The sequence below is a fragment of the Chlorocebus sabaeus genome, chromosome 8 (assembly GCF_047675955.1).
Source record: "Chlorocebus sabaeus isolate Y175 chromosome 8, mChlSab1.0.hap1, whole genome shotgun sequence".
Taxonomy (NCBI): Eukaryota; Metazoa; Chordata; class Mammalia; order Primates; family Cercopithecidae; genus Chlorocebus; species Chlorocebus sabaeus.
In genome coordinates, this window is record NC_132911.1 from 134,775,197 (window position 1) to 134,793,680 (window position 18,484).

The 18,484-nt window shown below is 38.6% G+C and overlaps 1 protein-coding gene across 2 annotated transcripts in view; it reads right to left on the reverse strand.

Moving 5' to 3' along the window:
* Positions 1-18,484, reverse strand: part of ADCY8 (adenylate cyclase 8) — a 263,858-nt gene that overhangs the window by 199,536 nt on the left and 45,838 nt on the right. For both annotated transcript variants that reach the window (XM_008001549.3, XM_008001550.3), the window contains exon 2: positions 13,442-13,591. In XM_008001549.3, coding sequence (XP_007999740.1) covers positions 13,442-13,591 — 150 coding nt within the window. The remainder of the gene's footprint in view (positions 1-13,441; positions 13,592-18,484) is intronic.

The following is an 18,484-nucleotide window of genomic DNA, read 5'->3' on the forward strand; positions in this document are numbered from 1 at the left end:
AGAGCCCGCATTGCCAAGACAATTCTAAGCCAAAAGAACAAAGCTGGAGGCATCACGCTACCTGACTTCAAACTATACTACAAAGCTACAGTAACCAAAACAGCATGGTACTGGTACCAAAACAGAGATATAGACCAATGGAACAGAACAGAGCCCTCAGAAATAATACCACACATCTACAGCCATCTGATCTTTGACAAACCTGAGAAAAACAAGAAATGGGGAAAGGATTCCCTATTTAATAAATGGTGCTGGGAAGATTGGCTAGCCATAAGTAGAAAGCTGAAATTGGATCCTTTCCTTACTCCTTATATGAAAATTAATTCAAGATGGATTACAGACTTAAATGTTAGACCTAAAACCATAAAAACCCTAGAAGAAAACCTAGGTATTACCATTCAGGACATAGGCATGGGCAAAGTCTTCATGTCTAAAACACCAAAAGCAATGGCAACAAAAGCCAAAATTGACAAATGGGATCTAGTTAAACTAAAGAGTTTCTGCACAGCAAAAGAAACTACCATCAGAGTGAACAGGCAACCTACAGAATGGGAGAAAATTTTTGCAATCTACTCATCTGACAAAGGGCTAATATGCAGAACCTATAAAGAACTCAATCAAATTTACAAGAAGAAAACAAACAACCCCATCAAAAAGTGGGCAAAGGATATGAACAGACACTTCTCAAAAGAAGACATTCATACAGCCAACAGGCACATGAAAAAATGCTTATTATCACTCGCCATCAGAGACATGCAAATCAAAACCACAATGAGATACCATCTCACACCAGTTAGAATGGCAGTCATTAAAAAATAAGGAAACAGCAGGTGCTGGAGAGGATGTGGAGAAATAGGAACACTTTTACACTGTTGGTGGGACTGTAAACTAGTTCAACCATTGTGGGAAACAGTGTGGTGATACCTCAAGGATCTAGAACTAGAAATACCATTTGACCCAGCCATCCTACTACTGGGGATATACCCAAAGGATTATAAGTCATGCTGCTATAAAGACACATGCACACGTATGTTTATTGTGGCACTATTCACAATAGCAAAGACTTGGAATCAACCCAAATGTCCATCAGTGACAGACTGGATTAAGAAAATGTGGCACATATACACCATGGAATACTATGCAGTCATAAAAAAGGATGAGTTCGTGTCCTTTGTAGGGACATGGATGCAGCTGGAAACCATCATTCTTACTATCACAAGAACAGAAAACCAAACACCGCATGTTCTCACTTATAGGTGGGAACTGAACAATGAGATCACTTGGACACAGGAAGGGGATCATCACACACTGGGTCCTATTGTGGGGAGGGGGGGGGTGGGGAGGGATAGCATTAGGAGATATACCTAATGTAAATGACGAGTTAATGGTTCAGCACACCAACATGGCACATGTATACATGTGTAACAAACCTGCACATTATGCACATGTACCCTAGAACTTAAAGTATAATAATAAATAAAATAATTATGTGATAAAAAAAAATAATCACATATTTGGGAAAAGAGAAATGCTTATTGGAAATGCTCCTTAAATTAATTATTACTTTACTCATTTGATACAGTGTTAGTGAATGTTTAAATACCAGGGTAGATATTTTAGGGGGAAAATCACAATTCCTCCATGGATCAAGGAACTTGTAATCCAGCAGAGGAGATATGAAGACATGACATATATAACTCTCAGACTAAGTTGGAAACTGCCAAGCTTACCAAACTCTTGTTTGTTACAAAAAAAATTCTATTTAAAAATCTCTTGTTTTTAATTCTGGCACCTAACTCAGGACGTGGTCCACAGTATGTATTCTATAATGCAATAACCTAATTAGATTTTGATAATATGTATTTGACTATCACCAAAGCTCTGAAGAGAACTCTTGAGTGGAAAGCTCTGAGAGAAAAGTCAATTAATGTAGAATTTTGATTGGATTTTAATGCCTTTGCTGAGTCCTGAACAATGAAGTGATAAAACAAGCATACTGAATGACCCCTGGACCAAGCTGTGCCTGAAGCCTGCTTAGAAATAGAACTCAAGTCTAATGCTGGTTGGGGAGGAAGACAGTCCACCACAGAATAAGTGATGTTCTGTGATCATTAGCAGTTTTCTTGTACTTGGTGGGTAGGAAAGGAGAAAGCTGGAGCCTTTAGAACACTTTGGAAGAGATACATGAACATAAAATCCCATGTGAGAAGGGCAAAAGGAGCTTCCTGAAGAACGCACTATCCTCAGTCTAGTCAGGACATATCACTGTTGGTGGAAGCCTTCACTGGAAGCTGCCACCTTCATGGGTCACTGGGTCTTTTCCTCTGGGTAGCTTTAGTGTGTGTTGAATGATATCTTTCCCCTATATTAAGACAACTCATCTAATTTTCCCACATCACTATGTGTATTCCTGTTGATCACATTACAGTCCTGTTGTGACAATTGTACACCTGCCCCTGGATATTCAGTAACAGGAGGCAATACATTCTTCTTATTGCTAGAACCAATATGAGTTGAGTTTCCCATCATTTGAGACTAAAAGAGTGTGCCCGACGTGGAAGGGAGGGCTAGGGCCCTCCCAAGGGAGAGGGGAGTAGATTGTGAAGCTCATCCCGTGTTGAAGGACATCGTAGCATAATAATTGGTTATATGGGCTCTGGAGCAAGACTGTTTAGGTCTGAGAATCAACTGTGCAACTTACTAGCTCTCATTTCACCTCTCTGTTTTTCAAATTCCTCATCTATAAAATGGAGGTAAAAAATTCACCCACTTCAGAGGGTTCATCTGAGGATTAAATGAAGTAATCTATGTGAAGTACGGAACCTCACACGTAGTAAATGCTATGTCAGAGCCAGTCTCTGTTACTTCCATCCAGGCCACGTTTAAGGAGGGTAGAGAGGTAAGATATGGGTCTGATTTCATTCTAAAGGCAACAGGAAGTTGTATTAGTATCCCAAGCTGGCATTAAAAAATTACCACAAAATGTGGTGGTTTAAAACAATAGAAATGTATTCTCCTACAGTTTTGGAGGTCAGAAGTCTGAAAGGAAGGTGTTGTCAGGGTTGGTTTTTCTTCCGGGGCCTTGATGGAGAAACTGTCCCATGTCACTCTCCTGGCTTCTGGTGGCTACCAGTGGTCCTTGCAGATGCCTCGCTCCAACCTCTGCCTCTGTCTTCACAAGGTGCTCTTTTGTGCACTTCCTGCGTCTGCCTCTGGGATTCTCTGTGTTCTCTTCTTCTAAGGATACCAGTCATATTGAATTAAGGCCCACCCTAATCAAGTGTGATTTCATCTTGAATCAATCTGTAAAGAGCCCATTTCCCAGTAAGATCACATTCTGAGGTTTGGGGGAACATGCATTTTAGGGGAACACTATTCAACCCAGTATAGAAGTCATAGAGATGACCTAACTAGATTTAGTTTTTAGAAGGATCACTCTGGCTGCAGCCTGGAGAATGAATTTCAGGGAATGAAAGGGTTGTTACAGTGATCCAGGAGAGAAATGGAGAAGGAAGTAGGGTTAGAAACATTGGAAAAAATATGAAAGATGGATGGGAAAGAGAATTAACTGCTCATAATTATTACTGCATGTCAGGGAAAATGGAGAGGATGGGTAGTGTGAGCTTGAAGAGTTGGTGGACAAGTGGTGCTGTTTGTTCACTAAGGGAATACTGCAAGGGCAGTGTTTTGGGAAGGAAAGATCAATACTTGTTGAGCAAATGAAGGATGAAATAATGGTTTTGCCCTGTGCCAGGTTTCCTTTCGCGTTGACGGCATAGTTCTAAGCCTCTGTCTCAACTTTCTAGATTCCAACGGCTGATCAAGAGTAGTGTCAATGCTTTTAAAAGATCAACTTGGAATTTTGGACTTCTCATAAATAATTTACAGAATAGCACTGCGTCACAGTGGCCTCCCTACACCGCTTAAGTGATTCACTAGCCTATCTACTGTGAAAGGCTGTCAACAGTATACACTAAATGCTCATAGCTAGCTGGTTCTTTCAAGTCTACCCCCCACGTCTGCTACTTGTGTCCTATCTTTACCAAGAGGCAGTAATGTTTGTTTCCAAATCTGTTTATGATAAGCAAGCTTTTGTTTCTATGAAAAATGAGTTGAATACTATGCTATACTCAAAATTTTCATTCTAAAAACATTGCTTTCAAATGAGCTGTGGGCAAGACATTTGCAAAAGATTAGAAGAAAATATTCTAGGACGATTTTACACCAAGATAGCTGAGATAGTGCCTTTAAATTATTTTACCTCTTTTATAGCCAATCCATTTTGGGTGTAACTCATGCAAAATAGTAAATGTAGAATTCTGGTCAACTGACCCTTACTCCAGTCTCACTAAAATAAGCTATTTTAGGCATGGATTATTTTAAAAATACTTATTTTATTTTTCTCCTACTCTATTTTACTACCACTCTTGAAAAGTGCCTTCAACTGTATCAAGGCAACAGAGCATGTCTTCTCTTCAGCATTTTATAGTAAGGCTATATTAGGTTTCCAATTTCAATTTCTTTAGTCAAAATTATCTGCACAGACTTTCAAGATAAAAAGCCCCCACAGAGTTCTTCAGCGGCTCCTCCATCTTCTCCAGGCTAGATCAAAGGTGTTGAGGCCTCTGATGGTGATTGATTTCTGCTTTCTGGATGGCCTCTGTATGCAAATTATAATTGCACATGAGCATAGGGTCATGAACTGTCTTTGAATCAGGGGTAGCATTAACAATCTTTATTGCTTATGGATGCCAAATTTGAAGTAGAACACAAATAACAAGAAGAAAAACTGTTGTTACTAGAATCAGAATACCTTTTCCTTTGAAACTTAGGATATGGCCCAGGTGATCCAACAGTTCAAGGATCAGCCATGACCCCCAGCTCTCAACTATTGAGGCCCCACTATGTCAGCCAATGGGTCAGATGCTTTCTATATATTGCTTGATTTTCTTACAACTAGCTTGAGATGTAGGGTTTATTATCTTCGACAGATGTTGAATCTAAGGTTGGTGTAACCACAGTCACCCAGATATAGACTTAGAGCTCTGAATCAAATACAGGTTTGTTTTTCTTCAAAGCCTTCACTTCTTCCATCATGCCAGAAAATGCAAATAATGTGCTAGGAAAATTGCAAAGAACCCGGCAGCCAGATGGAATGCAAGAGCTGGTGTCCCACCCACATCGGGTAAACACAGTTCTTCGAGTGAAGTCAGTTGTTACAGGGAGATCAGAGGCCATTAACACTGGTACTGTGCTTGCCACTCAAAACCTTCCTGGTGATTGGAGGGAACCATGGTACTAACCCTGATATAAAACAGCATGTGAAAAACCCATGTTAATGAAAAATGTCTTAGTGCCAAAAAGAAAGAAATAACTTACAACAGGAAACATTAGAGGAGGCTTCATAAGGGAGGGTGGGGGGGATCTAAGCATCAGATTGGGGCGTTGGTGAGATTTTCACAGAAATAGCCCTAACATTTGTAGAGTTCTTTACAGTTGAAATAACACTTTTTCAAGCATTATGTTATTTGTCTCTGAAAACACTCCTGTGGGTTAGGGCGGGAATTATCATTTCTAATTGAGAGATGAGGAAACTCACATACAAAATGGTTTGACAACTTGCTCAGAGTCACACTAGCAAGTTAGAAATAGAAATGGGACAAGCATCTAGGTCAATACTGTCCAGTAGAAATACAACGTGAACCACATATACAATTTAAAAATTCCCAATTTAAAAATTCTATAAAAAATTAGCCAGAAACAGTTGAAAATCATTTTAATTGTATATTCTACTTAACCAAATATATTCCAAATATCATTTCAATGTATAATGAACGTTCAATTAGTTTGTAAAACATCATTAATGAGATATTTTGCATTTCTTCTTTTTTTGAATTGTCTTTAAAATCTGGTGTGTATTTTCCATGCACAGCATGTCTCATTTTAAAACAGGCACATTGCAGGTGCTAAATATACACACAGGGCTAGTGGCTGCCATACTGGACAGAGTAGAGATTTTCTGATGTCTGGCCCAGTGTCTTTGTGCTCTGCTGAACTGCATATACAGAGTGGGAGTGGAACATCTCATCCTAATGGAGCAATAGTGGCATGTCATTCAGGTTCCTGGCAGGACATAGCTGGTACCTCAAAAGGGATAATGAAAGAGAGTAATTGAAAAATTAAGGTACTCAACAATGAATGGTAAAGCACCCCAAGGTTAGGAAGGGCTGGCAGCTACAAACACCCTTGGAATCTGGCAAATCCTTCACTTTAAGCGAGGGCTGCCTGTTAGGAACTGTGGCTTTTGGTGGATAAACGCAGCCACTGTAAATCTACAATCCAGCAGGGTAGGATATGGGAAGATAAATGCATTGACGTCTCTGTCCTCCCACACTCTAGTTCACGTCCAGTACCTCCCACTGGCCGAACCCAACCAGAAGCCAGAGGATAATGAGTCTGTTGATGAGATCCATAAAGGCCACACTCCAGGGGCAGAGAAAATGGCAGAGAAGCAGAGAGAGATGGAGACAGATAGGGAACGACCAGCAAGAAATCCCAGTCATAGACATGCAGGGCATCTTTGCTGGGCTGTGTAAGGTGTTGGAGTACAAAGTGGGAGGTAGCAGGTGAAATGATTGGAATGTCACACTGGAGCCAGGTGGTGAATGGGCTGTGAGGCACAGTAAATGAAATTGGGTGGGCTCTATGGGCAGTAGCAATCCTGGGGCTTTCTCGCATTTAGTGTGAGGTCTTATATAATCCAAATTGGGCACTAAGAAGATGATCCTGACAGGTGTCATACCCTGTGCTGGGGTTTTGAGATGTGAGTTAGTCACATACCTCCCTTCTCAAATGAACCAAGTGAGAAATAGATATGGAAAACAGACAGGAATCGACCAAATCAAATCATTCAATCAAAGCAGCCACTTTATTATTGGCAAACGAATGGGAGACTTGGCTGCAAAGGAAGCAGACATGAGCTTCCTATTTTTTATTTCTGCTTTATAGCCACAGTTCCCCAGCCAGAGGCAGAGTAGCTGGCTACTGTGGGCTCACTGCATCAGTGGAATCCCTGCAGGGAGGACAGCAGCCTGAATGTCGGAGCTTCCTATAAGGGGGAAGGGGACAGCAGCCTGCATAGGTGGCCTCTCTGTGGGGAGGAGAGGAGCCTGCATGGGTGGGCTCCCTGTGAAGAGGACGAGAACTTGCATGGGTGGGCTCCCTGTGGGGGACAGAGGAGATGGCATGAGTGGGCTCTCTGTAGGGAGGACAGGAGCCTGCATGAGTGGGCTCCCTGTGGGGAGGAGAGGAGACTGCTTGAGTGGGCTCCCTGTGGGGTAGACTGCCTGTGGGGAGGAATCAAATTCTTATCCCACAGAAAGGTCTGGAGAATGTATGTACAATGACTTCTAACATGAATCTTGCTCTCTGGAGAAAAGAAACCAGTGGATTCCTCCCTCACCATCTCAACGTCAGATAGAGAGGGACAAGAATAGGTGAAAGAAAGCAGTGGCTTTGGCTTCATGCCCCGCAGAGCTCAGTAAGTTTGTTTAGTTTATTGTTTTAATTTCATAGATTATAAGGAAAATGGAGAAAAGGGAAATAGATTTATTTTTCAAGAAGAATGTTAAGGTGAGTGACTACAGGTGGCTAGATTAGTATACACTGGTTAGTAACTGGTTAACACCAATTAGAAAGCCATTTTGTGAGAGGACTTAAACCAGGCAGTACTACTAAAGGAAATACAGAAAAAAATGTGTGCAGAAATGGTGAAGATAGCACCCACAGGGATAGGGACCACAGTTGATGTGAATGGATCAGGTACAAGGGTGTATCACAGAGAAAGAGGAGTACATTTTTGGGGGATGGGAGGATCATGAACAGGCCGAGCTGGTGATACGTGTGGGACATGCTGAGGAGGCTATCGAGCTGGTGCTGGTGGTGGGCATCTGGAGCTCAGAAAAGAATGCTGATGTGGGAGCAATCAGGAAGTGATGGTTGAAGCCATGATATAGCACCTAAAGAGAACTAAGAGATGAACAAAAAAGAAGGGGTCAAGGAGAGGCCCTTGAAGGATGCCTACATTTAAGGGTTTAGAGGAGGAAGAGGGATATGTGAAGGAAACAGGAATCTGAGACTAGAACAAAAATCAAGTGCCCCATAGTAAAATTAAGAGAGGAGAGTGCTTCAAGGAAAGGGTGTTGGGGGGTGACTCAGCAATGCCAAGTGCTGTAAAAATCAAGGATATGAGGAGGCAAAAATAAGCCAAGGGTATAGCAGAATATATAAAGAGATTCATTCCATACAGAAATGTATGAATGAAACTCTCATGGAGGTGACATTTGAGCTGAGTTTTGAAGGATGGATAAAGTACAGGGATGAAAGGAAGGTTACACCAGGTAGGCAAAAACGTGTAAACAAAGGCATGAGTGTAGAGGGTAAGGAGAATGTGTAGTAAACAGTGAATATTTCAGTATAAACTAAAGAATAATGAATATGAAAGATGTTGATAACATATAAGGCTGAACATGATGGGTGGTCAGTGGATGGCTTTGAGTGTAAGGAATGAAGAATAACAGAAAATGATTTGGAAGTAAGAGGTTTTGGGAGTATAATGAGAAGACCTATCTAGTTGGAGCAGAAAGAATAAAGATGCTAAGGTTCTACCACTTGTAGGTCAACTTTGATTCTCTGAATGAATTAACAGTGACAACGCTCTACTGTACTGATCAATATTATTTTTAACTTTAAAAAGTCCCCAGGATGTTAAAAGGCACCAAAATGAATCAAATGAATCAACTCAGGACTCAGTAGGAAACCCAGCTTTCTCAATCTACTGTCCGAACAACCAGTTTACACCAATATTGTCTAACAAAGATATTTAAGTTTAACAGAATTGCTTTAATACAGCTAAAACATCTGCTGCATTTAAAAATAATCTTCCTGCTGCTGCAACATATGGTATCATCAGAAACTTTATTCCAGTGCCCCCAGAGCTTCTGAGACACCTTGAAATGCCATGATTACCATAATGAGGTTTATACAGTTCTCCAAGCTGAAAGAAAAACAATTAATTCATTTTAATATTTAAAATAAATATGGGCCATTTGCATCATCTGGGAGAAGATGCAGGATTATGAAAACTATAATAATTAGAATCTAACTCCCTAAAGAAAGATGCTTCAAGATGTAGCTTCCAGATGGAAAATTCCCCTAACAAGTCGGCTTAAGATGCAAGCTCAGCCTGTCTCAGTCTCTCCTGAATTGGCTCTTCCCACTAAGATTTTAAATGAAGGGCACAACAGGCACAGGTATCTTTATTTTTACACAAAGGAGTTATTATAATATTCATGTAAGTAGAAGTGAAGCTAGAAGCCAAAGTTTGAATTCAATATAACTAGTTAAATAAATATTACTCAGAAGATCCTACATTTCAGCCACTATGCTAGATAAAAACCAGAGAATCCGTTGAATTATATAGAGTAGCTGCCTTTAACTAGTCTTTAGAGGTTGTGGAGAGAGAGAAGCACAGATTAGTATATGTCATAAAGTGGGACACATTCTTTAATAGACTTAACTATCATGGCATGTGGCGAGTACAAGAAAACCATCTCAACTCTACCAGGGAGACAAAAGCAAGCCTCGTGGAGAAAGGAATGCTGAGGCAGAAGAGTAGAGACACATTAGGAGGGAGGTGGATTTCCCAAAACTATTAATACATGGCACAGGGTGGTGAAATAGCAGTTTGTGGAAAGAGACATGCAATGATTGAGTTCCATGTGGCATGCTAAAATAGAGATCTGACAAAGAATTTCTTCACTTTGGTGTACACAGCACTTTGAATAATGCCTGGTGCATAGTTAACACTCAGGAAATATATAGCTATTATTGAATGGAAAGCAGTAAGGTTCCACTTAACAGGTTCACAATTTGCTTCAGGATGTCAGAGAAAACCTACTGTCCGGCATTGCTGTCCTTTACTAGGTCATACGTATCTTGTCATCGGTATCTTTGCTAATTTCTTTCCTTCCTCTCTTCTAAGAATTAAAGTCATACTCATCCTCGAGGTCCAATTCAGAGTAAAGACTGAGTCTTATTTGGCTGTCTCTCTACAGCATGAATGGGTGAATAGATAGAAGAATAAATGAATGATTGAATGATCATGGGAATTCTCATAAATCCTTCCAACAAACTACTTCCTCTCTTCCTTCAAGATTTTTGCATGTGTTTTTTTGCTCTTTATGGTGTACTCTTTAATGCCTCTCCACTGAGCTGAATCCTATTCACATGTCAGCTCAGGTAAAATTTTTTTCGATAGCTTTCTACAAGCCTCCAGGTTAGTTTTGACCCATACACTATTGCCATACGTGTCCATGTAGTCATTCATCTTCTACACCAGGTAAACTCTTTAAGGCCAGAAACTGATTGCTAGTCAGCATTATATTCCCAATGCTCAGCAGAGCTCCTGACACATAATAAACCCTCCATAAAGAAATTAATTCACGGTTGAACAAATTAAATGATTAATTTTTTTGTATCCTACCATGAGATAAACATCATGAATACATGAAAAATCCCACAAAACATGGTCATTTCTGTTGAATATAACCTATTTGATTCTCAATTTATAATTGCAAAATATTACCATCAATCTTATTTACGATCATTATCCAAGGAAAAGGTATCTGCTGTCACTTAGGTTCTTACAGCATCTCCTTCACAGGGTATAGAATTTTTAACAGTTATGTCATTATAATTAGTTCTGATAAGAGGTAAATGAGAATTCATTTGTCAATGACACATGATATTTTGAAAGATATGGATGGGACCTAATGATGATTCTGGTTGCTATGCACTTAAGGAGAGCCATCATCCTGATTTACCTCCATATAAATAACCCTAAGTTATTACAACTGAGCCAAGTCAATCCATAATAAATTCTCACATGAGTCCTCTTGGGACTGAACTATGTTGACTGATTCATATAAATCATTACACACAATAATGCTAATAGGAACTCTTCACTGACTTGCAAGGGTATCTCACACAAAGTAATTCTAACCATTAAGGAGGCTTTTCAGGAAGGATGTTATTCCCATGGCATTGATGGGGAAACTAAGACTCAGAGTTTGTTCAAGCTCACTAAAATAGTAACTAAGCAAAAATTACTAATCCAGGGCAATCTCATTTGAAAGTCTATGTTTTCTCTGCCAGACTACACTGCCCATCTATTACTGAGGAAGTTCTCAAGGATAATGGAAACCTGAAGCAGAGATCAAATGCCAGTGGAAAGTAACTTTAGCACTGATGATGTAGAGCCAGCTATCTCAGACAATACCCTTGAGTAAATAAAGGGTGGTCAACATGCCACAAATATCATAGTTGTGAATATAGGACTAAAAGAAGCCTACACAATATTTTACTTCATCCTAGGAACAAAGCACCTTCCACAAAAGATAGTCTTTTCTTGTATTTTATCCAAGAAATCAATGAGACTGACTTATATGTTTGTATTGCTTTCTACATAGTATCTCATTTGAGGCAAATGTAATGCAGAAGAGAAAGATGTTGGCCCATGTATAAAAAAGGAACCTATGGTGAAGAGTTTAATAGCTTAGGTGGTCCAACTAGGAAGTAATAAGAGCCATGACCCAAACTCTAGTGGTCTTTTCACTACATTCCAATTGTCGCTTTCTCTTGCCTCTGTATATTATTATTTTCTTCCTCCTTCTGCCAACTCAAAAAAAAAAAAAAAAAAAAAGATTAGAGGGAATGGTGGATGATTCCTCCACAATTTTAGATGAAAAGATCACAGTGATTCCAAGACACCCAACTTGAAGGATGGGAGAAGCAGCAAAAAGTCTTATGGAGATGGTAAGGCAATAATTTTTAGCGTCTCTAATATATCATGAACACTAAATAAGAAGCAGCCCAGACAACTCACCCACAATTTCAGCTCTCGTTGTGACAAAGCATTAAGAACAGTTGAATACATTATTAATACGGCAGCATTCTCTGAACCGGCACAGATCCCATGGAAAGAGTGACATGCCAGTCTGGCAACTGATCTGTTTTGCACAGGAACATAATACAATAGTCCTGGGAGATACTCATGTTTATTGTACAGGGTGTTTTCTTTCTTAAAGTTATTTTTCTTAATTATTCCAAGGGTTATTCAGAGAAATTACTATGAGGTTCCAGAATTATTTTAGGTAATAACTTCAAAATTCCTTATTCTAAATTTTGTAAAGTCAAAGTAAGATCTGAAAACTCAGGAGTTTCCTCTGCCCCAGGAGACAGCAGATGGCAGTGGGAGTTGAGTCCTGGCAGGTGTACCCTACCTGTCCGTCTCATCCATTATCACCCAGACCTGGCTTCACTCACTTCAAAGATCCCTGACTCCCTGGTGATTTGATGCAAATTAATCATGAAGTAAGTGTTGAGTCTTTCTCTGCTACTTTCTTTATGATTTTTGCAAACTATTATTGCCTAAAGTCTTAAACAAGAAATGTGGTATATTATAAATAATAAGACATAACTTTAAGAAAAAGGTCTTAGTTAAAAAAAGGTCTCATATTATAGAAATAATATATCTATAAGCATAAAATTTCCAAGTGCATATATACCTGGGATGCTATAAATTGATGCTAAAACCAATTTTCAACACATTCCTGATATTCCTCTTGGAAAATTGTTTTCAGAACCAAAGGTATGCATGGATTTAAAATATATAAATAGCTTTAATAGGGACAAATATTTATTCTTTGAAAGTAAATTTTATTTTGGAGAAATATATTATTTGAGGCCAAAACTACTTTTAAGTTCCTATAACATCTGCCCAATCAGGACGTCCAAAAAATTATTTTATCTTAACCTCTCCAAATTGGAACATATTATTGCCCCCTGCAATCCAACTTCTTTTCCTACTGTATCCCTTATTCTGATGTTGGCATCATGTCCACAGGATTTTTTGTGTGTATATCCCTTCTAAAAATCAGGTTGTGGTTTTAGAGACTAGGCATGTGTAAGATTCTTCTACGCGCTTACTCTAATTTGAATTGGTAGACAGTAAACATTTTTATCTGAAATAATACATTTACAGTTTAAAAGAAAGAAGGTCAGAGACAGGCATGCTGATGGTTTTGAGGCATCATGACCTTGTTCACAAACACAGATGTCAGTGAAAGGTGTCAGGAAATAAATCTGTGACTGTAATCACTTTATTTCTTATGGGGAACGATAAATTGAGTGTGGATAGAATAAGACCAACCCATTTTGACCTGTAAGTCTAACACAACTATTTCCAACTCTGGAATCCTGTGACATAAACTTTAAGAGAACACTTGCAAGTCAGGATGTGTTTGGGAGCAAAACAGGAGCTCCATATAAGTTAGAGACTGGCTAGGTGATAACTAAAACACACAGCCTTGTCAGTTGGTACCTGTCTTTGGTTCTCTGTCTCCAGGCGCAGCCTGGCCTCCACACACCTCCGAGTCTCCAGGAAAGCTTGGCGCTGGGCCCGGTCTGACAGGTAACTGATGAAGATTCCAGCTGTGTTCATACACATGAATAACACTGCCTGGGCCACAACCTAAAACAAACACAGTCTGGTCAGGTGCTTAAAACAAAAGCTATTTACAAGCAACAATAAAATACACAAATAAATATGAATTTCCAAGGTAAATCCTAATGTAGTAATCCACATGTTTAATCGCATGTTTGTAGAACTATGCCCTTCATTCAGATCTTGAGACAAATGTCATCTCTTCGGAGAGGGCTTCTTTCACCACTTTCTCCAATTTAGGCTTCTTTCTCCCCAGGTTTAGACTGGAGTCTTCATGGGAAACCTGCTGTGAAAAAGAGAGAATCTGGTTGACTTCTTTACTCCACCTTCTCTCTCTCCCCTTCACCAGCAAAAGCTTCTGGCTTTTAAGGGGTTGGAGAATCTGGTGGGAATAAAAAGAAGAGACTAATAAGAAACAGAAAAGGAATCCATTGAATACCTTTGACTTCGAATACATTGACTACTATATTTAGACTCTGGTGTTCTCAGATCTTCTTGGATAGAATCCAAGTCTTGTTTCTAACTCAAGAAAAGAAACATGTTTGTCTATTGCTTTTCATCTCCACTTCCATTATTCTATTTCTAGGCATCAAGATATGTATGCTTCCTGGACTCTTAAATTGGGCTTCCTACTTTTTCATTTGCCCCCTTTTTAACTACTCTTCAGTCAAGAAAAGCAGACATTTTTGAAGAGGGGTCAACACATGGAAGAAATGAACAATATAGTATGAATTTCTTTATTTTTATGGCTTTAGCCTGAGACCAGGTCACAGCTCATGCAGTGTGTGGTAGCTATAACTCCAATAGAAAATGCAGGTAGCTTAAAGAAGCAAAGAACAGAGTTCCAGACCACTGTAGCTTCCAGAAAGTGGGAGAAGAATTCCAAAAAGTAAAGAACCCGGTGAAAGAAAACCTAAAATTGTTTTATAACCTCTTAACTGAACCACATATGCATAGGGAAGACAGTAAGCAATTGAGCTAAGGATAAAAATAACTGAACTGATATTTGAACTGCAGTCCAAAAGACAAAGACTTTCTTTTGATTTCAATCAAGTTAATTACCTGCTAAAGTGAAACAGAACAAAACAAAAATCACTATTTCCAGGGGAATGTAAGATAATTCAGTCTTAACCACAGAGCATTCACAATGCCCAGAACATAGCACAGAATTATGTGACATAAAAATGAACATTAAAATGTGACTCAATCTCAAGAGAAAAGATAGTTAACAGACATCTATTCTAATCTGACCTAGATGTTGGAATCAGCAGGCCGAGATTATAATAGTTCTGACAACTTTGCTCAGTGACATTCTAGCAATGAATGAAATTCACTGAAAGTAAGTATTTTAGCAGTAAATGAAAAGAAATAGGAAAAGAAATAGAAACCTCAAAAAAAGAAAATTTCAGAAATGAAAAACAAAATATCTGAACCAACTGGATATTAACAGCAAAACATAGACGATGGGTCAGTAAATTTGGAAATATGCCAATAGAATATAACCATTTAAAAAAATTATTAATAAATAAATATTTAATAATATATAAATAAATAAAAATATATTTTGTATACTTTTGTTTTGAGATGGAGTCTCACTCCGCCACTTAGACTGGAGTGCTGTAGTGTGATATCGGTTCACTGCAAACTCCATCTCTTGGGTTCAAGTGATTCTCCTGCCTCAGCCTCCTGAGTAGCTAGGATTACAGGCACCCACCACCACGCCCAGCTAATTTTTGTATTTTTAGTAGAGATGGGATTTCACCATGTTGGCCAGGCTGGCAGGTCTCAAACTCCTGACCTCAAATGATCTATCCACCTTGACCTCCCAAAGTGCTTGGATTACAGGAGTGAGCAACTGTGCCCGGCTTTTTTATTTTTATATATATATAGATAGATAGATAGATAGATAGAGAGAGAGAGAGAGAGAGAGAGAGAGAGGCTCTCACTCTGTCACCCAGTAGCAGTAGCACGATCGTGGCTCACTGCAACCTCTGTCTCCCAGATTCAAGTAATTCTCCTGCCTCAGCCTCCCGAGTAGCTGGGATTACAGGTGTGCACCACCACCTGTGGCTAATTTTTGTATTTTTAGTAGAGATGAGGTTTTCCTGTGTTGGTCAGGCTGGTCTTGATGTCCTAACCTCAGGTGATCTGCCTGCCTGGGCCTCCCAAAGTGCTGGGATTACATGTGTGAGCCACCACGGTCAGCCGAAAAAAATTTTTTTAATGATTTATGAAAAGGTTTTATTAGTTTGTGTGACAACACTGAAAGGCCTAACATACATATAATTGGATTCTCAGAAGGAAAGGAAAGAGAGAATGGGGCTAATTTGTTTAAAGAAATAATGCAATTCTTATAAATTTTATAAAGATACATATTTACAGGTTCAATAATCTCAGCAAACCCTATATAGGATAAATGTGAACAAAACTACCCTCCTTGCTGGGCACATCATAATCAAAATGCTTAAAAACCAAAGAAAATCTTGAAAACAGTCAGATAAAAATGTTACATATAGGGGACATATTCTTCACTTATGATAAAGATTTTCAGATTAGATAAGAAGAAATATTATACGTCCTATTTGTAACATATAGTCCTAAAATACATTGATATAAAAACTGGGAAGTCAAAACAAAGCTGGCTTTGTTGTATAAATACCAGACTAAAGATAATTTTTTGAAAAGGGCATTACTAGAGATAAGTAGGGTCAGTATACAATAATAAAGGGTTTAATACATCAAAAATACATAAAAATTCTGAACATGGACACATTTAATAGCACAACCTCAAAATATACACTGCAAAATAGGATAAAAGTCTATGTAATTATTTATAAATCTATAGTCATAGCGGTCTCTTTTAACACAATTTTCAGCAGTTTATATATCAAACAGATTAAAAAGTCAGCAAAGAGAGATAATTTGGAAAGCTCATATGATTAACAACCTTGAAATGAAACATTGATATGGTTTGGCTGTGCCCCTACCAAAATCTCATCTTGAATTGTAGCTCCCATAATTCTCAGGTGTAGTGGGAGGGATCCAGTGGGATAAAATTAAATCATGGAGATGGTTCCCCCATACTGTTCTCGTGGTAGTGAATAAGCCTTAAGATATCTGATGGTTTTATAAGAGGATTTTCTTCTTTCGCCTGGCTTTCATTCTCTCTTGCCTGCCACCATGCCTTTCTTCTTCTGCCATGATTGTGAGGCCTCCCCAGCCATGTGGAACCGTGAGTCCATTAAACCTCTTTTTCTTTATGAATTACCCAGTCTCGGGTATGTCTTTATCAACAGCATGAAAACGGACTAATACAAACATGCTATTCAATAATTAGATAGTAGAAATTCTTTTAAGACACGTATTGAAAATTTGTAAGATGCCATCTTAGGATAGGACCTGAAGTTAGCCTCAGCAAATTTTGAGGTTTCATCTCCTGTTACAGTGTTTCAAAGAATCATTTCAGGATCTTGATCCTACTTGTTTAAAATGTCCACTGAAAACTTTGCTCTTGTCTGCAGCTGATTTGGGCACATGGATTTTGGTACCCATCAAGTAGAGTTTGACCAACTTTCATTACTCAGTCAGAACTGTGTAAGCTGAACTAAGTAGGATGTCAATGATTTAGCTGTTGTGTCTGCCATTAATAGTTGGTCCTCTTCAATTAGGACATGGATACAATTAACTTTTTCTTCACAGATTGATGTGGATTGTCTGCGTGGTGGGCTTTCCATCTTTAACATCATCTCATCCTTTCTTAAAATGAGTGATCCATTTGTAAACTGCTGATTTTCTCTGGGGCATTCTTTCTATGAACTTTTGTAAAGCACCAGTGATTTCACCATTCTTCCACCAAAGCTTCCCCATCAATTTGATATTTATCCTTACTTCAATTTTAGTAGAATTCATGTTGCTCTGATAGGCATTCTTTTGTAACTGATATCTTACCCTTTTTAGTATCTCAAGGTGAATCCTGTTCAGACATATTGCAACGTTTGTATAAGTTTATCTCGGTGTAGAAAGTTTTGAAATCCATATTATCTTACCATAAATCCATCATTTAAATCTAGTTAAATAAACAACTGTGAGCAATCACTGGTCCTGTGGAGTCAGGTGGGCATGAACGTTTTAAAAATCCCTCAGATTGTTTAGTTTGACTTCAGTTGTTTTTAAATTTTATGTCATTGGAATCATATTTTTTACTACACATTATTTTCTTTATTCATTTTGATGCATACATTGATAGTTCCTTTATTTTCACTGCCAAATAGTATTTAATACACCACAAAATATTTATCTGTTCCACTACTCATGGACATTCTGATTATTTCCACTCCCATTCTCTTATGCTGCTCTGAACATTTTGGGCACGTTCCTGGGGCACACGTGCAAAGGCAACTCTGGGGTGTGGAGTGGGAATACTTTGTGCTAACCTGATGGATACAGAATGGTCTCCTATTATGATTTTGATATCAGTTTCCCACTAACATTTTATGCTGCCTAGGTTGTGGGGGAAATAGTCACTCTCATACCTAGTTGGTGAATGTGTGAATTTGGCAATATCTATAAAAATTGACAATATTTACATTCATGAGTTCAGTAACCCTAATTATGTAGACTTATTTCATAAATATGACCACCCATGTGCAAAGATCAAAGGATATAATAACATCACTTACAATAATAAATAATCAGAAATAACTTAAATGGCCCTAAACAGAGGATTGGTTACATTATAAATCCATCCAGTTAAAAAGTGGGTGTGGGAGAAGGAAAGAATTAACATCTACCATCATTTTTAAATGCACAGACACACTCAAGTTATTGGGAAATTCTGGGGACAGAAACTGAAGCCTGGGTTTATAAACTCTACCTTTTTGGTTTTTGTATATGTGCATGTAGTGTACCTATTATAATATA